At 37.5% G+C, this 18,725-nt stretch overlaps 1 protein-coding gene across 1 annotated transcript; it reads left to right on the plus strand.

The window, feature by feature from the left end:
• Positions 1 to 2,948: 2,948 nt before the first annotated feature.
• NKX1-1 (NK1 homeobox 1) lies at positions 2,949 to 16,535 on the plus strand. Its single transcript, XM_089692278.1, has 2 exons — positions 2,949 to 4,356; positions 14,541 to 16,535. The coding sequence occupies exons 1-2, from the start codon at positions 3,927 to 3,929 to the stop codon at positions 15,314 to 15,316; spliced, it is 1,206 nt and encodes a 401-aa protein (XP_089548404.1). The 5' UTR covers positions 2,949 to 3,926; the 3' UTR covers positions 15,317 to 16,535.
• The last annotated feature ends 2,190 nt before the right edge of the window (positions 16,536 to 18,725 follow it).

Genomic DNA, 18,725 nt, shown 5'->3' on the forward strand with positions numbered 1-18,725 from the left:
GGAATACATTGTGCTATATATGTATATCTATTATCCCTGGTCTAATATACATTATATGGTTATATCATAATATATAAATCCCTGGAAATCCATATCACACTGCATTGACCTTGGTTTGTACTCATACAACAGATTTTGCACTTTAATTTCCTCCAGGTTTTTAGTACATTGCTCTCCCCAGTACACAGGGAGCCCAGAGAGGGTGTCCAGGGAGGGAACACAATCTGCAGATCTCCATTCATTTGCAAGCAGCCAAATGAGATGGCTAAACCAAATGTGACACTTTGTAAGTGGGTGCCATCATAAGGGAAAGTCATTCCCCGGACACAATCCTAGGGAGCCCCTATCAGCCCCCTCTTTGTAAGTGATTTATAATGCAGAGATAAGATGTAATAAAGGATTCCTAGATGGAATGCTCGGCGTGCTGGGGAATGATTGCGATCTGCAGCACACATGAATATTCCAGCAGCAGTCAGTGTGAGAGGGACAATTCCCGGGGGTCACCCCTCTCCCTCATCGGGTCTCACCCCTGCCACACTGACTCTGATTGTTTTACATCATTATTCCTTACAACTTTTAATTCCTGCTTTCCAAAGGATCATTGCCTCCGATAATTACACCCAGAGCCATCCCTGTGTCAGTGTCAGCAGGGGAGAAGCTCAGGAGATCTGTCAGTATCAATGCTACCATATGTGTGTGTGTGACCAGCTAGGCATATATTTATAGGAAGAACATGGGTGAACATTCAAACATGCAGATATCACAGACATACATGCAAACATGCACACACCCATACATACTTGTGCATATAACACACACAGACACACAACACCCATACACACATATGCACTTAACACATACAGACACACAACACCCATACATACAAACATGCACACAAAACACCCATACATACAAACATGCACATATAACACCCATACATACAAACATGCACACTTAACATACACACACATACATACCAACATGCACACATAACACACGTACATAAAAACATGCAAACATTCATGCACACATAACACACATACCTACAAACATGAACACATACCTACAAACATGCACTCATACACACACATACAGTACATGCAAACATGCACACATGACACACATACCTACAAACATACACACATACAGTACATGCAAACATGCACACATGACACACATACCTACAAACATACACACATACAGTACATGCAGACATGCACACATGACACACATACCTACAAACATGCACACATTACACACACAGATAAATTCAAAAATGCGAACAAAACATACATACATACATACATAAATATAAACATACAAACATGCATACATAAAAAAGTACACACATACATAATTATAAACATACACGCATACATACATAAGGGATAGATAAATACGGTAATAATGGTCATAGGTAGTCGGATGTAAATAGAGGGATTATTTTACAGGAATTGATTTTTAAAAGCTGCCACACGGAAATCTAAGGAAAAGAGGGGCAATTGGCCATCCAAACCAATATTATGGGTAACAACTCCACTTGTCTACAGGTCTTCTTGTTTCAGTTTTATTAAAGAGATAAGGAAAAAGAGGAGAGAGTGAGCGAAGTAATAGAAGAAAGAGAGACAGAAGTAAAGGAGAAAGAGATGCAGAGAGAGATAAAAGAAGACAAAGAGAGGGAAGTAATAGGAGAAAACAATAAAGAGAGAGAGAAATAAAAGGAGACAGAAATACAGATACAGAGAGACAGAAATAAGGAAAGGAGGAGAGAGTGAGAAAGAGAAAGAGAGAGAAGTAAAAGAAGAAAAAAGAAAGAGAAGTAAAGGAACAGAGAGAGAGGGAAGCAAAAAAAGAAAGCGAGAGAAGTAAAAGAAGACAGATACTGGAAACTAAAAGGAGAAAGGAAGATAAAGAAGTAAGGGAAAATAGGGGGGGGGAGTAATAGGGAAGAGAGAGAGAGAGTAAAGGGGGAAGAAAGAGAGAGAGGTACAAACAGTCAGAGAGAGAAGTAAAATGAGAGGGAGACTGGGAAAGACAAGTAAATGGAGGGAGAGAGAAGTAAAAGAAGGCAGATACAGGGAAGTAAAAAGAAAGAGAGGGAGAGAGAAAGAAAAAGAGATAGAAGTGTAAAGGGAAAGAGAAGAGATAGATAGATAGATAGATAGATAAATAGATAGATAGATAGATAGATAGATAGATAGATAGATAGATAGATAGATAGAGAGTGAAAGTTAAAAGAAAGAGAGTGAGGGAGAGAAGCAAAGACTAACAGAGAGAAGGGTGTAAAAGGAGAGAGATAGAAAAACAGAAAGAGGTAGAGAGAGACAGAAATAAGGAAAAGGAGACAGACAGATAGAACAGCACAAGGATAAAGGACAGAGAGAACGAGAAAGAAAGGAAGGGAAGAAAGGGTAAGGGGATGAGACAGAGAGAAATGAGAGAGAGGGGCAGATAAAACAGAAAAATGTTCAGAGAAAGATGGTGATGGATATATATATATTCTGTTAGATCATTATTTAAAATCGATGTAGTGTACATAAGTAAGAATAGAATGATATTATAGAGATAGTCCCATGTAGACGGTGCCATAGTCTCTAATACCCCCCATCCTGCCCTGCGTTCAGCTCTATCACATCACCTCCACAATGCCATTTTTCTGCAGTAAACAGCAGCGCTCCGGTAATAAATGAGCCGAGTTTTATTTATGAAATGGGAAGATGTTGATTTTTTATTTTCCTGAGAAATGCACCTTGCGGCTCCCCCACCCCCATAATAAACGGCATTTCCCGGTGCAGCATAATTATGTGCAGTTGTATATTGTGCCGGGAGAGTCATAAGTCTCCGGGTGCCCCAGCCTCGTATTTCTCCAGACTGTCAAAACGCGAATTTGGCAATACTAACTGTTATAATCCATTTAGTCAGTCCTAGCCGAGGCTTAGCCTATCTGATCTGATGGTCTCATTTTGTATATAAGTTCCTGCTATTGATCCCGCAATTATTTAAAAGAAATCCCATCACCTCCCACTTTCCCAAATAAGGCTATTTAGATGCTGCACAGATGAATGGAGATGTGATGCTGGGAGAGGAGCTCAGGGTACCAACACAGCATCATAGAGCTCCCTCCTCTCTGTACTCCTCACACTGCTCTCCCACCATATGGAGAGGACACTGCTCAGCCTCTGCCTGTTCACACTGCACAGATCAGCGAACTTCACTGGACATTAACGCCATCAACAGCTTCTTCAGCAGGTTGAGAGACCAAATGCAAAGGCAACATCTTGAGCAGCTTTAGACCAGAAGCAAAAGCAACATCCTGACCAGGCTGAAAGACCAAAAAACAAAGGCAACATCTTGACCAAGTTGAGAGACCAGAAAGCTAAAGCAACATATTGACCAGATTGGGAGACCAAAAAGCAAAGGCAATAACTTTTATCAGTCCTATCAACTTTATCTGCTGATCCTTCACCAGAACTGGACCAAGGTTGACAGAAACACTCGACAGGCCACAGGAGGACTACTCTGAGTGAAGTCCACACTGGACTGGGTCACAAGAATTGGAGACTCATAACACCTTGAGCAAAAGTGTTGCAAGAACTGGGACCAATAAGCTGACTCTCAACTTTAGGAGGAACCCACAGAGCTCCAGGTGCTCCTGGACTTGAGAAGACCAAGAGGACTGTCAGGTTTTAGTACCCAAGAGTAAGGGCTCAGTCACAAAGTTCTCAGAAGAAAAGACTCAGGGCAGTCTGGGGCGCCTTCTAAACTTGGAGATCTCAACAGGATCACAAAACTTAGAGGAGCACCAGACTGCAAGATCCACATCCAGCTCTGGGAAGATGGTGCTATGACTCTCCCGTGGAGCTGTTAGGCTGGAGGTATTTGAATCCTGCTGGACCAGCTTTCCCCTAGAGTCTAGTGACCAAGCAATGAACAGGGACAAGGCTCAGGTGGACATCTCCATGCCTCAAGCACAACCAGCGGTGGTGGTGGAAGCCGTGTCCTGCAGCCTGCACGGAGACATCATGGACACCCACGGTGACCAAAGACTCTCAACCAATGAGCTCCCAGTCTATGGCTGCCCAAGGGACAGACAAGGGGACAGTCAGGGTGGCAACACTCCCGGCCAAGAGGGTTTAGTAGCAGCACCTCCAGCAGTCCACAGAACCACCTCCTTCTCAGTCCTGGACATCCTGGACCCTAATAAATTCAACAGCAAGCAGAGACATTGCAATATGGTCTACAAGCCAAGCACCGACTACATCCTGAGGGCAGAGGACAAGCTGGAGGAGCCTGGCACCGATCAGAAACCCTTCATTGAAGACTTTGACACCTGCAAAAAGTCCCCCGATGTTCTAAGTAAGTTCTCTACACCTTTCTGATCGTCAGATATATCTCCTGTACTCTAGAACATTGCCATCTATCAGCTGTCAATGAACGTTTATTTAAAAGATTGCACTTTATAGGGAATATGGGCAAAGTTATAGAAAAGATCAATCGTTCATTTGCATTTCTAAATTTGATGTGCACATTTTCCAGAATTATGTGTTCTGCTTTGGCTAAACTGGAAACGAATGGACTTGTTCCTCTGAAAATTCATATAAACCAATTTATTATGCTGTTAGTATAAATGATAAAAATGTATTTCTAGAAAAAAGAAAGAGAGAACGAGAGAGAGAGCCTTGTACATAAGTATAATATTAAAACAAAAAACAAGAATATGAATATATATATATATATATATATATATATATATATAGTCTTGTCTTGTACATCAGTGAAGTACTTATAAAGGGAAAAAAAAAATATTATATATATATAAAATCAAATGTTAGGTTGTTATAAAAAAAGAACTCACACACACACTATATATATATATATATATATATATATATATATATAGCAAACTCCTAACTCTAAAGAAACCTAACATTTGATTCCTTATTTTTATATAACTTTTGTTAGCTAATAAAGAATATCACTTGTATTCTGCAAACTCAATTTCAACTTCAAGCTCCCTTTAATCCTGATGCTGCTGGACCGTCCATATTGAAGACATGCTGGGACTTGTAGTTCTCCATCAACTGCAGAGACACAGGTTGGCAGTTGCTGGGTGACCCTTGCCTCTTGGGTTGCCTGCTCCCCCTGTTCATGTCCATCAGCTGTCAGCAAGGGGTTAAAGCCTACTTATACCATCCACAGGACACCTTGCCTCTGTCTTGGGGCGACACATTCAATTCTACTTTTTTTTTTTTTTAGGACAAATCAGACTAATTGTGAGAAAACGACGGTTATCTCAGGAAAAACAATTAAATTCCTTCGATTTCACTGAAGGGAGAATGTGCTTAGCAGCAGCAGAGAGGCCGATAATGGGGGGAAGAGCCCCCGAGTGCCCCGATCGATATTCTATTATCGAATTGTGCATATCTCTTTCAGGCAGCTTGCAAACTCTCTCCTAACGTCTAAATTATAGGTCAAAATTCGGATAATTACTCGATTAAAACCTATTACACTTATTAGGGCGCCTATTGATCGCCACAGAGGGAGCAGATTGCATTTCTGAGTTCATATAATATCACAATATTCCAACTACACTCTGCATATGTTTAATATATTGGGACCTCATAGACTCACTGCATTGGCTGGAGGAAGGTAACGTGCCAGCAAGGTTATGTTTTCTTTCTCTTTCTTTCTTTCTTTCTTTCTTTCTTTCTTTCTTTCTTTCTTCCTTCCTTTCCCTCTTTCTCTCTTTTTCCCTCTGTTTCTTTCCTTTTTTTTTTTAATAATAGCGGTATATATGTAAATACCAACAACTGTATTACGTAATAATTATCTGAAACAAATGAAGCAGTAAAAATATAATATGAACTAAAATATTTGTTTCTTTGATTCAATACTACTACTACTACTAATAATAATAATAATAATAATTATTATTATTATTATTATTATTATTATTATTAAACACAGTCAAACACACACACTTTTTTAAACATAAAAAATTCTGATATTTTATGGAGAATTTTTGATATACCATTATTATTATTATTATCATTGTTGTTATTATTATTAGTAGTAGATAGCAGTAGTAGTAGTGATGATAATAACAATAATAATAATAATTAATGTATTAGTTACAGATACACACACACCAACAATTCTGATATGTTAGGAACAATTTCTGATATAACATTGTTAGTATTATTATTAAATATTAGCAGTAGTACTAGTAGTAGGTAGTAGTAATAATAATAATTATTATTATTATTGTTATTATTATATTTATTTATTTATTAAGTACAGACACACACCCATTAACAATTTTGGCATGTTAGGGAGAATTTCGTATATAAAATTGTTAGTATTATTATTAGTAGTAATAATATTATTAATAATATTAATTAATTTATTTATTTATTAAATACAGACACACACACACATTAACAATTCTGGTATGTTAGGGAGAATTTCTGCAATAAAATTGTTAGTATTATTATTATTAGTAGTAGTAGTAATAATAATAATATTTTCTTTATTTCTTTATTTATTAAATAAAGACACACACACACACCCATTAACAATTCTGGTATGTTAGGGAGAATTTCTGATATAACATTGTTAATATTATTAATATTATTTGTAATAGTAGTAGTAGTAATAGTAATAATAATAATACACAGATTACACACAGATCACTGCAAAGGTCGTTGTAGTTTTAATTCCATTAATACATTTTACCAGGGGATCAGGTAACATGGTATTTGTTTAAAGATATTTGTATCTCCTGCCCCCCTACAGAATCTGGGTGATGATATGAAATGGAGAACACAACGAAGGTTTTATCTTTTTTATTTCAGAATCCTTTTTTATTTTTGGATTGCAATTTTAGCATCAGTTGATTATTACAGGTACAGGTACTTATATTCTGCCACAATCTGTGTACTTCTTCGATTCTTTTATGTTTTGTACTTTTACATTTTGCTGTTAAGAAGTCTAAATTGTAGGATGACTTTTTAAAATACAAATCTTAGATATCTCAGGCAAAAAATGTATAATGAAAAATTGAAGTCAATAGGAGATACAGTTATTAGTTGGCTGGCAATGTATTAGATTTAGGCAGATATTTAGCTAATTGTAGAAAAAAACAAATACAGCAATTATATATCATATACATGACAGATAGATAGATAGATAGATAGATAGATAGATAGATAGATGATAGAACTTTCAGAGGACATTGGGGACTTGTTGATTATAAGGTGCCCCCATCTGTGCTGTCCCTCCCAGCCATACAGTTGTGTACACGTGTTTTCCCTGACTGAGCACTCATGCAAGACTTGCATTGATTGCCTTCTGGCTAGCTGTACAATAAAACTCTCTTCTTCTGTATGGGATTGTATTGTACAGACTGATGTGGACAGGAGCCGACTGACCCAGGGCAGGAGACCTGTACAATTCCTGTATACAGATTGATCTGTGACCTGGTACAACTCCCAGAAACTGACCTCTTCTGTCTGCACCGGACAGCGGCTGACTCATAGAAGAGACCAGGGGCTCTGAAACTCTCTGCACTGCTGGGACACAACTCTAAAATGTGTACGGTGGTATAGCTCTAAAGCATTATTTTTTTTTATTTTAATTTGTTTTGGGTTTTTTTGTTTTTTTGTTTTGGTTTGTTTTGTTTGTTTAGTTTTTTTTTTTTTTTTAGCTCGAGGTGAGCAAACTTATTTGTTAGTATTCTATTACATAGTTCTGTTCCGTGAAATAAAATGCAGATGAGATGATTTGCACATACCTGCAAATTGAACTTTCCTGGCTATAGTTAAAATTAAATGAAGTTATAGAAATAATACTATTAATAATTTAATTAGTATGTTTAAAATTATTTTATGAAATATTCAAATCGAAAAATTCAATAATAAATAATAAAAGGTCAATTCAAACTGTCCTTCGCTAACTGATTAGTAGGGCCTCTGCTGTACAGGTGTGCTGAGCCTTGTGTAAAATGTTGCAGTCTGTACATATATCATTGCAGTGGACCGTTTTTAGCTATTTTTTTTTTAAGTTTCGATTTCTTAATTTTTTTTTTCTATTTCTTTATTTGTTTTATTTTTTTTTTTATTTTTTTTTTGCATGCCCTCATTTTCTGCCACGTTTTCTTATTGTTTGGGCAAAGCCGTTTTAATTGTAGTACACATTGGAATGGTGTATAGGAATTTTTTTAGGAGGTGCCTCAGTTTTTAAATTGCGTTAGTATGACATTCCTTCAATGGAAGAAAGTTTGTTTTTAAGATAAATAGTAAAATTATGATTTGCGTGCATATTGTAAGTATACTGCATGTATCACATTATTTGATCTAATAATATTAATAATAATACTATTACTACTACTACTACTAATTATTATTATTATTACATCATCCTAATTTACTACAAATAAAATATGTTTTTAAATATGAAACTGTAGTCACACCAGCTAAAGAAATAATTAAAATAATTAGAATAAGGAAAAAAAAACCAAATAATTAGGCTGGTTAAAACATATTTGCATCAATTTCCTAAATGTATTTATTCCTTCTTCAAGTTAACAAAGACACACTAACTCACACAGATATCATAATAATGTATTACAAATAATATATATATATATATATATATATATATATACATATAAAAAACTGTAGTCACACCACTTAAATAAATAATTTAAATAAATTAAATAAAAAAAAAATATAATTTGACAGTTTTAAATATATTTGCATCTCACTTCTTTAAGTAATTTATTCTTCAAGTCAAGAAAGACACACAGACCTACATACATATCAAAATGTATTACAAACAAAATACTTACAAAACATATAGAAATAAATTATATATATATATATATATATTTATATATATATATATATATATATATATATATATATACATATATATATATATATATATATATATATATATATTTGTAGTCACATAGTCAGACCAGCTAAAGAAATAATTAAACTAATTAGAATAAAGGAATACATGATTGAACTTTTAAATATACTTGCATCTCACTTCTTAAAAGTATTTATTCTTCAAGTCAAGAAAGACACACATTACCCACACAAATGCACAGCAGCAAAAGAAAAAAAATTAGTATCTAAGTAGAAACTAGAAAATTAGTAACTAAATAGAAAAAAAATATATATATATATATAATAAACATTTTCACACACATTTCTATATATCTGTCTCTCCATCTTTCTAATAAAATGTTATTATATGACATAAGGTGAAAATCAACAGTTTGGATTGAAATGTATGTGATATTCTGGGGTCCTGTATGAAGATGTTATTGTCAGAGTGAAGCTATGCCTGATAAAATATATATATAAAAACTGCATCTTCAACCGTTCAATATCCGTAGGAAACCACTTAGATGCAGGTTATGGGGAGTCAGTGTAACCTGCAACGGTTTAATTCAGATACAGAAAGTTCCTGATAGGGAATTGTTACAGAGGTAACAGAATGTCACAGTGGTGACTGACACAACCTATAGACACCTGTCCTCACAGTATGATGCCTGAGCCATAGTCCTGAAGAAAATTTGGAAACAAGTAATATAGTTTATCAATGACTCTTGGTTGCCTCTCAGAGTGGTAATAGTGATTGATGTATTTGGCATGCTTTACTGCTTTGGATGGAACTATAAGTCCCAGCAGACGCTACAAGGGCTAGTAGCTCCACAGCCTGCTGGGACCTCTAGCTCTACAGCAACTGCAGAGCAACAGGTTGAATGAAAGCATGGTGCATTTAAAGTGATTCCACATTTGCATTTATAATTGAACTACTACTAAGTCATTTTGATGCACCTTGTGCATGTTCGGTAGGGCCCATATCCATGATGGTCTTTCATATACAGCTTTGTAACTTCTCCCTCTAGTGGCTATCTATAGATCAAACATGTACAATTAGAATGCTTGTTCAACAGCTGCTGAGATAAAGCCATTTACAGGATAATACACATGGGGCCTATTTTGTTTGATGGTTCTTTATGAGTCTGAGCTGTACCTCTTAGCAAAAAGTAGAGTCCATAATCAGATATGGCTACCCATATTTACATATACAGGTATATTTACACCTAAAACAACTATTTTAATGCATGGAACTGATTATATATATATATATATGAATATATATATATATATATATATATATATATATGAATATATATCTATATATATATATATATATATGAATATATATATATATATATATATATATGTGTATGTATATATATATATATATATATATATGAATATATATATATATATATATATATGAATATATATATATATATATATATATATATATATATATATATAATGTTGCAAAAGTTACAAGCAGGGTATTTAATCAGCCATTATTGGCTCTTCGATGGCACCTTTGTTCATTGTACATTCTAGTAGAGCTTCAGTAGCAGTGGTACGGCTAGTCCAATGGGACATTTCTGACTGGTTCAGGGGCAGGTTTGCTTGTCAAAGTAAATTCAGTTCCCAGTTTTATTAGCAGTATAGTATAATATTAGTATAGTATAATAGTAGTATTAGTATAATAATATTTAAAATTAGGAATAAGCAACTTGATTGGAAAATTAGGAAAATTGCAAATGTTTTTTATTTACCTAAATAAATGTATGCAGGCTTGTCCTAATTCCATACACATCAGACAGATCTGAATTGAAATTCGTAAAAAAAGGTGAATGAATTGGTTCTATCAAATATAATCAGAAGAACGGTACAATTTTTAGATAAACCAAGATTTTCATTCAGGTTTGTTGAAGTTCAGAGATTTGGCCAATTCAGTAACTCAGACAAATATGATTCCTAAATGATATTATTCTCTGCAGACTGGACGAGTGTGAAGCTGGAAAATCTGTGATTTACAAATTTGACTTTATTTGAGATTGATTCGCTCATCCTAGTAAAAGATCCTTCAGTTGTGAGACTGTTTTGGATAATAATACTTGCACACTATAAGGATACATGCAAAAACTGCTTGCATGTATGTTGTGTACTGGGTGAAAATGTCTTCTATGTAAGACTGGCCATACATTATACAATTTTCTTGCTCATTTTTCCTTTAGATTTACCAAAACCATATAATATGAGGTCAAACCTAATCAATTTTTATGCAATCAGGCAGGCCTTTGCACTCCATAGTTGAAGGTAAATCTAAAGGAAATCACATAAGAAAATTATAAATACAAGTATTATACAGTACAATGTATTGCCCGCTTTAGAATATCTTATTAGAAACAGTGTTCTTGAAATTTTAAAACATATGAAATGTCCAGGGAGAAAGGCAAATGCAAAGAAAAATAAAAAAAGAGGTTAAAAAAAAGAAAATAGTTGAGATTGTGGAAGCAAAAACTGCAAGGAGTTTGTATGAACTTGCCATTTTTGCCTTGGCATCCTCCATGTGCTGTTTTCCTTTCAAAAACAAAAAGCAAGCTGGTAAATTAATGGAGACCTTTTCAATATGTATGACTGCAGTGGGATCATAATCTCTTTTAGTGATGGGGTTAATGTAAACATTTCTACATCCTCTGTATATGGCAGGGGTAGGCAACCTGCGGCTCTCCAGCTGTTGCACGACTACAAGTTCCATCATGCCTCTGCAAGTCAAAGCTGTAAATGTCAGTTCTGTAATGTTGCAATGCCTCATGGGAAATGTAGTTCCACAACAGCTAGAGAGCCGCAGGTTGCCTACCCCTGGTATATGGTGTGCAAAAAGCACTATATAAGGTTTTGCCTGTTGATCATTTAAAGGTGAAGTTTAATCTGTGCAGAGGAGGGTCTGTCCATTCCCTCCACTCAGGTCACAGATTACACTGAAGTTCTGTGCTCTAGCTGTGTAGTGTGGGGCACTGGATACCCCCCCCCCCCCCATGCCTTCTACTGCTGAGAATTAGCCTTTAATCTGTGTACTTAGAGGAGAAAGGGTTGCAGATAAACAGGTAGAACTTGTTATGTAGAAGGATTTGTTTCATCTCTGTGTATCACCTGAGGTCAGTTAATTCCCTGGGTATAGGTAAGGGTTTACGCCTACTTTAATGTAAACCTGCTACAAATGTGACAATTTAAACAATTGAAGAAAAAATGTCTAAAGAGAATTAGGTAGACAGCTACAGTTATACGCTAATCTTGACTTTTCCTGTAAGAGTCAAGGTTGACCTCTGCATTTCACACACACTCATGAGCCTCCCCTATGGGCCCTTAAATGAGGTGGGAATCCTGCCTGATTAACAGAAATGGTGTGTGATGATGGAAGCTTTTTTCGGAAACGTCAAGATCTGCATATAACTTCAGCTGCTTGAATCTGTCGACTAGTCATTTTGGCAGGCAGTTATCAGTGTAGCTGGGTCTGTTTGTACATTTTGGAATAGCCTAGGTTTATGACTTGTTTACATTAAGGCTGGAGTATCAGGTGAATTTTATCGACTTGATCACACTATTAAATTCACTAGCATTCAATCGTTACCAATCACTAAACCTATGGAAGAAATTGATTCCTCTTGTGTTAAGTACACAAGTGGCTTGCAGTAGCCATTAATCTCTAACGTTCATGCTATTCTCTACAGTACATTTTGGAAATATAAATTTTTTTTTGCTGCATATATTTACCGCCACTTTTGGCTAAGTTATATGCCTACAAATGCAAACACATATTTATATAATCTTTGCTACTCATAGAAAGCCGTGTTTGACATAGAAAATTAAATTCAAATGGAAAGCTTACCAAAAAGATTTTATTAAGAGTTAAATTGATGAAGTTCTGCAAAGCAAAAATTAATCTGGTCATGAAATGGTTAATAAAGGAGCCTCAGTTGTTGCGATCAGAGCACCTCAAGGAAAATTGTCTGATATGGGGGGAAACAAATAGCTTCAGTTTGTATAAATATGAAAAGTAAATAATAATAATAACAAAAAAAAAAGACAAAAAGCAAACAGTTGACTTCACCCCTTTCTTAATAAGCTCTTAAAAGTTCCCTTTAAAGAGACCCTGTCAATAACTTCAACCTGCAGGCAGGGCCGGGACAAGGGGTGGGCAAGAAGGGCGGCTGCCCTCTGTGCTCCATGGAGAGTTTCTACCTACAAAATGGCAGTAGTAGTGACAGCAGCTTCAGAGTAACAAACATTTGTGCTGGAGATGAGAGTATTTGTGCTGGGGGGAGGGAGAAGAGGATAAGTGTTAGGAGGGTTGTCTGGTGGGGGGGGGGGTATGTGCTAGGAGGGGGGATTTGGGGGGAGAGTATTTGCACTGGGAAGAGGAAATTCAAGGATGGCAACGGCATTCAATTTATTATAGGAGGCAAAATTTGTGGGGGGGGATTTGTGCTGGGGATGATTTGGGGGACACATCAGACCGCACACAGACGTCCACAACCACCAGCCACCTTTGTGGGGAAGAGGTCCTTGTTCCCATCAACATGTTCCCCCTGCCCCAAAGCACCCTCCCCCTCATGCTGAGGGCATGTGGCCTGCATGCCCAAGCTGCATGCTTGGATAAGAGTCTGGTCTGGATTTCTTAAAAAATTTGGCATGGGGGTTCCCCTCAAAATCCATATCAGACCGGAAGGGCTTGGTATGGATGGGAGAAGACCCCACGCCATTTAAAAAAATAAATACTTTTTTTGATTACTGGCAATTTTTTTTCACATTCAGCTGTCAGCAGGAACAGGGGTGTTCAGCCCATCACAAATAATAATATCTGAAAGAATAAAGAATGTGGTTTACCTATTGTATTTCACACCTAGGACAGATAATGTTTAAATATACCTCACTCTAACACAAAAACGTCTTGAATAAGAACTATAAAATGAAATAAATAGTGGTAATATTGGCCATAAACAAAACACAGACAGGAAAATGTTATTGCCCCCATACGTTGGTAGCCAGTATAGTGGCTCATAACAGTGGTGGCCAATGGAAAACAGACTATCATATATAAGTGGCAAGAGGCAGAACACACTTCATATTGATCAAATGAACTAAGAAATTAAACATATACTGTAGTAATAATAATAATGGCCATAAAAGAAACACAGATAGGAAAACTTTATTGACCCCATACATTGGTGGCCAATATAGTGGCTCATCACATTGGTAGCCAATGGGAAACAGACTATCATATATAAGTGGTCAGTGGCAGGGCACTCTTCATTTTCATCAATAGGAAAACATTCCTATGGAATCCTGATTGAGAAAGGCTGGTATAGACCACAACTTAAATGGCAGCTCTGAGTCTACTGGGGCTGCAGACATCCCATTTAAGATGGTCACACCCAGCAAAAGTCTCAAAGCTTTTGGTTGTCCATACAGGGTAGGCTTTTACAGGTAAATAACATGTGTAAGATATGTTAAATGCACATATAATGTCATGAAGAATTTTGTGGAAATCAATCTGGTGACAGGGTCTCTTTGTGGTAAAGTGAAGTACATTTCTTATGATGGCTTGAAGGTGGCTCTAGGTTCTAATCACAACTCTTTCTATTGCAGAAGATGCAGAGCTGTACCAGCAGGCTGGGGAGGAGTGCCAAAACCAAGATTTCAGCCCCAGCCCTGGCAGTGACCTGGAGGAAGAAGAGGAAGATGAAGAAGATGAAGAACTTTGCAGTGAAGAGAGCAGCAATTCCACTGCTTCTGGAACCATGGACAGGGATCCAAGCGTAGTGGCCACACAGACAGAGGAAGGCCTTGTGGGTCAGATTAAATCTCCTAACTCCCAAGAGACTGGCAAGAACCAAGGGCTGCAGAACCAACAGCAAGGCCAGCATGGCAAGCCCAAAAGAAAACGAGCAGGCTCAGATTCCAAATCTGGTAAGCCCCGCAGAGCTCGCACCGCTTTCACCTATGAACAGTTGGTGGCCCTAGAGAACAAGTTTAAGTCCACCAGGTACTTATCAGTATGCGAGAGACTAAACCTTGCCTTGTCGCTAAGCCTGACTGAAACCCAAGTAAAAATCTGGTTTCAGAACCGACGCACTAAATGGAAGAAGCAGAACCCTGGAGCTGACACCAGTGCCCCTACAGGAGGCTCCAACCATGGAGGAGGGTCTGGTATGGGTGGAGGACTGAGTCCTATTAGTCATTCCCCTCCAATGGGCAATCCGTTAGGCATGCATGGACACCCTGGCTATCCAACCCATGCACCTGGTGGGCTCATGTGTACAGCTCAAATACCCTTCCTTCCAGGACCAGCTGCAGTCCTCTCACCCTTTGTTCTGAGCTCCCAGTCTTATGGGGCTCCAGCTTTTTATGCCCCTCACTTATAAAAGGACCCTAACTGACTGCATTCTGTGTGATTACTGTACAGAGCTGAAAAAATTTCACAAGGGTGCAAATGCCTATGATGGCAAAGACCCTTCTCCAAGGAACAGAGCACCTCTTTAAACCTGAAAGACTTCCATTATGGTGCAGATGCTCCGTAGTGACTAGGACCAACCCTAGAGCAGTAATGCATCCTGAATGTTCCTAACCTGCTATGATATCACAAGAAGCCCTGAGATCCTAGCTAGATAAAAGCCCATGATGTAACTTTTAGGGTTCTTGACCTCAGATGTATCTTTTTCATCTTTCTGATGAAATAACTGTACATTTCTTAAGCCACCTTCACAAAAAAAAAGAAAAAAATCAGAGACCCAGTCAGATTCAAAATCAAATTGGGAGCACTTTAATTCTTGCCCATCTACTTTTAACGCATGAACTAAATTTACATTATAGGGAGAGCTAGATGTTGTCTAGAAATTGTACAGAAAATCCTAAATTGATATTTTGTTTCTCAATAGGTTCTAATTTTTTTTTTTTTTTGATGCAGCAATGATGAAGTCATTGACTTGCATCTGAAAAGCACTTGATTCATACAAAATCTAATCAGAAGGTTTTGATAGCCACCATTTCTGTACATGAATTGGGCCTTATTAAGGCATTAAATGATGGTATTTGCATTGCATTACTTATTCACCTCCTATTCCACTGAATGGGATTCACTAGTGCAACTAACAGATATGTAATCAATACTTTCTTTACAGTTTGGGGATCTTTTTCATATAAAAACAGAAATGAATAAAACAAAAAAAATCTGTGTCCTTTTTCCTCTCAGGGTGAATAGGAATTTAGAACCTGTGACTTAATCTACATTGTTGGAACAAACAATGGATCTTCTTTTCGTGATTTCACGATATACACAATTGTATTGTATGATTTATCCATGAAAGAATTGTAATTAAACAATGTTAATAATGAGTCATCTCCGGCCTGGGGGCTGGGTGGTGGTTTGGCTGCCCCTGGCAGCGAGGGGGTTAAAGTCACATCAGTGAGGTCTGCTACAGTTTTATTGTACCTGATTATTCTACATATTGGTGTATATAAGTTATTATGTTGATGAGGTTTAATTTTATATATTTAATGTATGATGATAGGGCGTTATTATAGAGACTATTTCAAGCACTTTGCTGACAAATTTAAACATTGAACAATAAATAGTAAAAGAAAGCTCTCTGCTTGGGTTTGTGTGTTTTTTTGGCTATTGTTATCAGTTTATTTGTGTTTTTTTTATGTTGGGTTATGAGGTTTTGACACAAATACTAGAAAGACATGGAATAAAAAAAAATTATTACAAAAATATGGAAATATAATTAACATCCAGTAGCATTACATTGAGTTATTTTGTCAATATTTATTCAATCAAATTCATTAATGATCCATGAAATTAAAAATGTGGTTTGTAGGTTGGATGGATAATGGATGGATTGGATGGATGAATGCATGAATGGATGGATAATGGTTGGAATGGATGGATAATGGCTGGATTAGATGGATGGATTGGACAGATGGATAATGGATGGATGAATGGCTGGATAATGGCTAGGATGGATGGATGGATAATGGCTGGAATGGATGGATAATGGCTGGATTGGATGGATAGATTGGAAAGATGGATAATGGATGGATTGGATGGATGGATGGATGAATGGATGGATAATGGCTAGGATGGATGGATGGATAATGGCTGGAATGGATGGATAATGGCTGGATTGGATGGATGGATTGGACAGATGGATAATGGATGGATTGGATGGATGGATGAATGGATGGATAATGGCTAGGATGGATGGATGGATAATGGCTGGAATAGATAGTTGGATGGATGAATGGATGGTTGGATGTATAATGGATGGATGGATGGATGGATGGATAAATAAATAACAGATGGATGGAAGGATAAGTAGATAACTGATGGATTGGATGGACTGATGTATGATATATAGATAACTGATGGATTGGATGGGCTGATGTATGATATATAGATAACTGATGGATTAAATGGATGGACTGATGGATAGAGGAATGGATGGATGGCTAAGTTGATAAATGGTTTGTTGGATGGAAGGATTGATGGATGGATAACAAGATAAATGAAAGATCAGATGGATTAGATTGGTGCTAGACAGACAAACAGATACATAAACAGGAAGCCATGTGGCCCATGTGTTGTCACCACTCTGTGCAGTGCAGAGGATAGTGTCTCAGTGGCCTCTGTAGCAGTAGTCAGTGTATCATGGTATCAACAGTTAAGCGAATAGGAAACCAAGTGATTTGGTGGTCACACCAGCAGTGCTGTGGATTAAATAGTGCCACTCTGGGGAAGGCAGTTGGCACTCAAAGGCACAGTGAGAAAAATAAGTGATAATTATACATATATTATACAGTTGATCATTACTAACAGCTGACCAGTACATAGGGTAGTCAGTAAGCTCAGTGGGTACAGCAACCATGCATATAGGGCAATGAGTAGCTCAGTGATCACAGCAGCTCAGTATATAGGGTAATCAGTATCTCAGTAGTCACAGGAGTCCAGGATATAGTGTAGTGTGTAGTTCAGTGTTCACAACAGTCCAGTATAGGGTAGTGAGTAGCTCAGTGGGAACAGCAACACAGTAAATAGGGTAGTGAGTAGCTCAGTGGTCCAAGGAGCCCAGCATATAAGGTAGTGAGGAGCTCAGAGGTCACAATAGTCCAGTATATAGGGTAGTGGGTAGCTCAGAGGTCACAGTAGTCCAGTATATAGGGTATTGGGTAGCTCAGTGGTCAGAGCAGTCCAGTATAAGGTAATGAGTAGCACAGTGGGCGCAGCAACCCAGCAAATAGGACAGTGAGTAGCTCAGTGGTCACAGCACACCAGTATATAGGGTAATGAGTGAGTAGATCAGTGGTCACTGGAGCTCAATATATAAGGTAGCGAGTAGCTCAGTGGTCACAGTTAGAGATGAGCGAATCGAAGTAGGCGAAGTGGAATTCGTTTCGAATATTAGGAAAATTTCGATTCGCGTCGAATCCGAAAATAAGCAGACTTCGGATGCGCGAATCGAAATTTTTCCTAAAATGGCGGCGACATGAGCGGCGACGGAGCGGGGATGTCTGGGAAGGCGCGCAGACAAGGCGCGCTGACCCATAATGCATTCATTCATGACATGTGATCGCATTAGCCAATCAGCAGCCAGCCAGCCAGCACAGTGTAATGGTCGAGCTATAAATGGCGGCCATTTTAGAATTCTCCATTTGCCTCCAGTCATTCAACAGAGGCAGACCTGGCTGTATGCAGGGAGAAAGTTAGGGACACAGAAACGTTAGTTAGGGCCACAGAATCGTTAGTTAGGGCCACAGAATCATTACCTAGGGCCA

This window comes from Staurois parvus, unplaced genomic scaffold (genome assembly GCF_062004578.1).
Source record: "Staurois parvus isolate SC_StPar_1 unplaced genomic scaffold, SC_StPar_1.0 ptg000581l, whole genome shotgun sequence".
NCBI classification, from domain to species: domain Eukaryota; kingdom Metazoa; phylum Chordata; class Amphibia; order Anura; family Ranidae; genus Staurois; species Staurois parvus.

Bases quoted from the DNA above. Each gene is read 5' to 3' on its own strand.
- NKX1-1 (XM_089692278.1), top strand. From the start codon at position 3,927: ATGAACAGGGACAAGGCTCAGGTGGACATCTCCATGCCTCAAGCACAA. The intron at 4,357-14,540 runs GTAAGTTCTCTA...TTTCTATTGCAG, and splicing joins AAAGTCCCCCGATGTTCTAA to AAGATGCAGAGCTGTACCAG.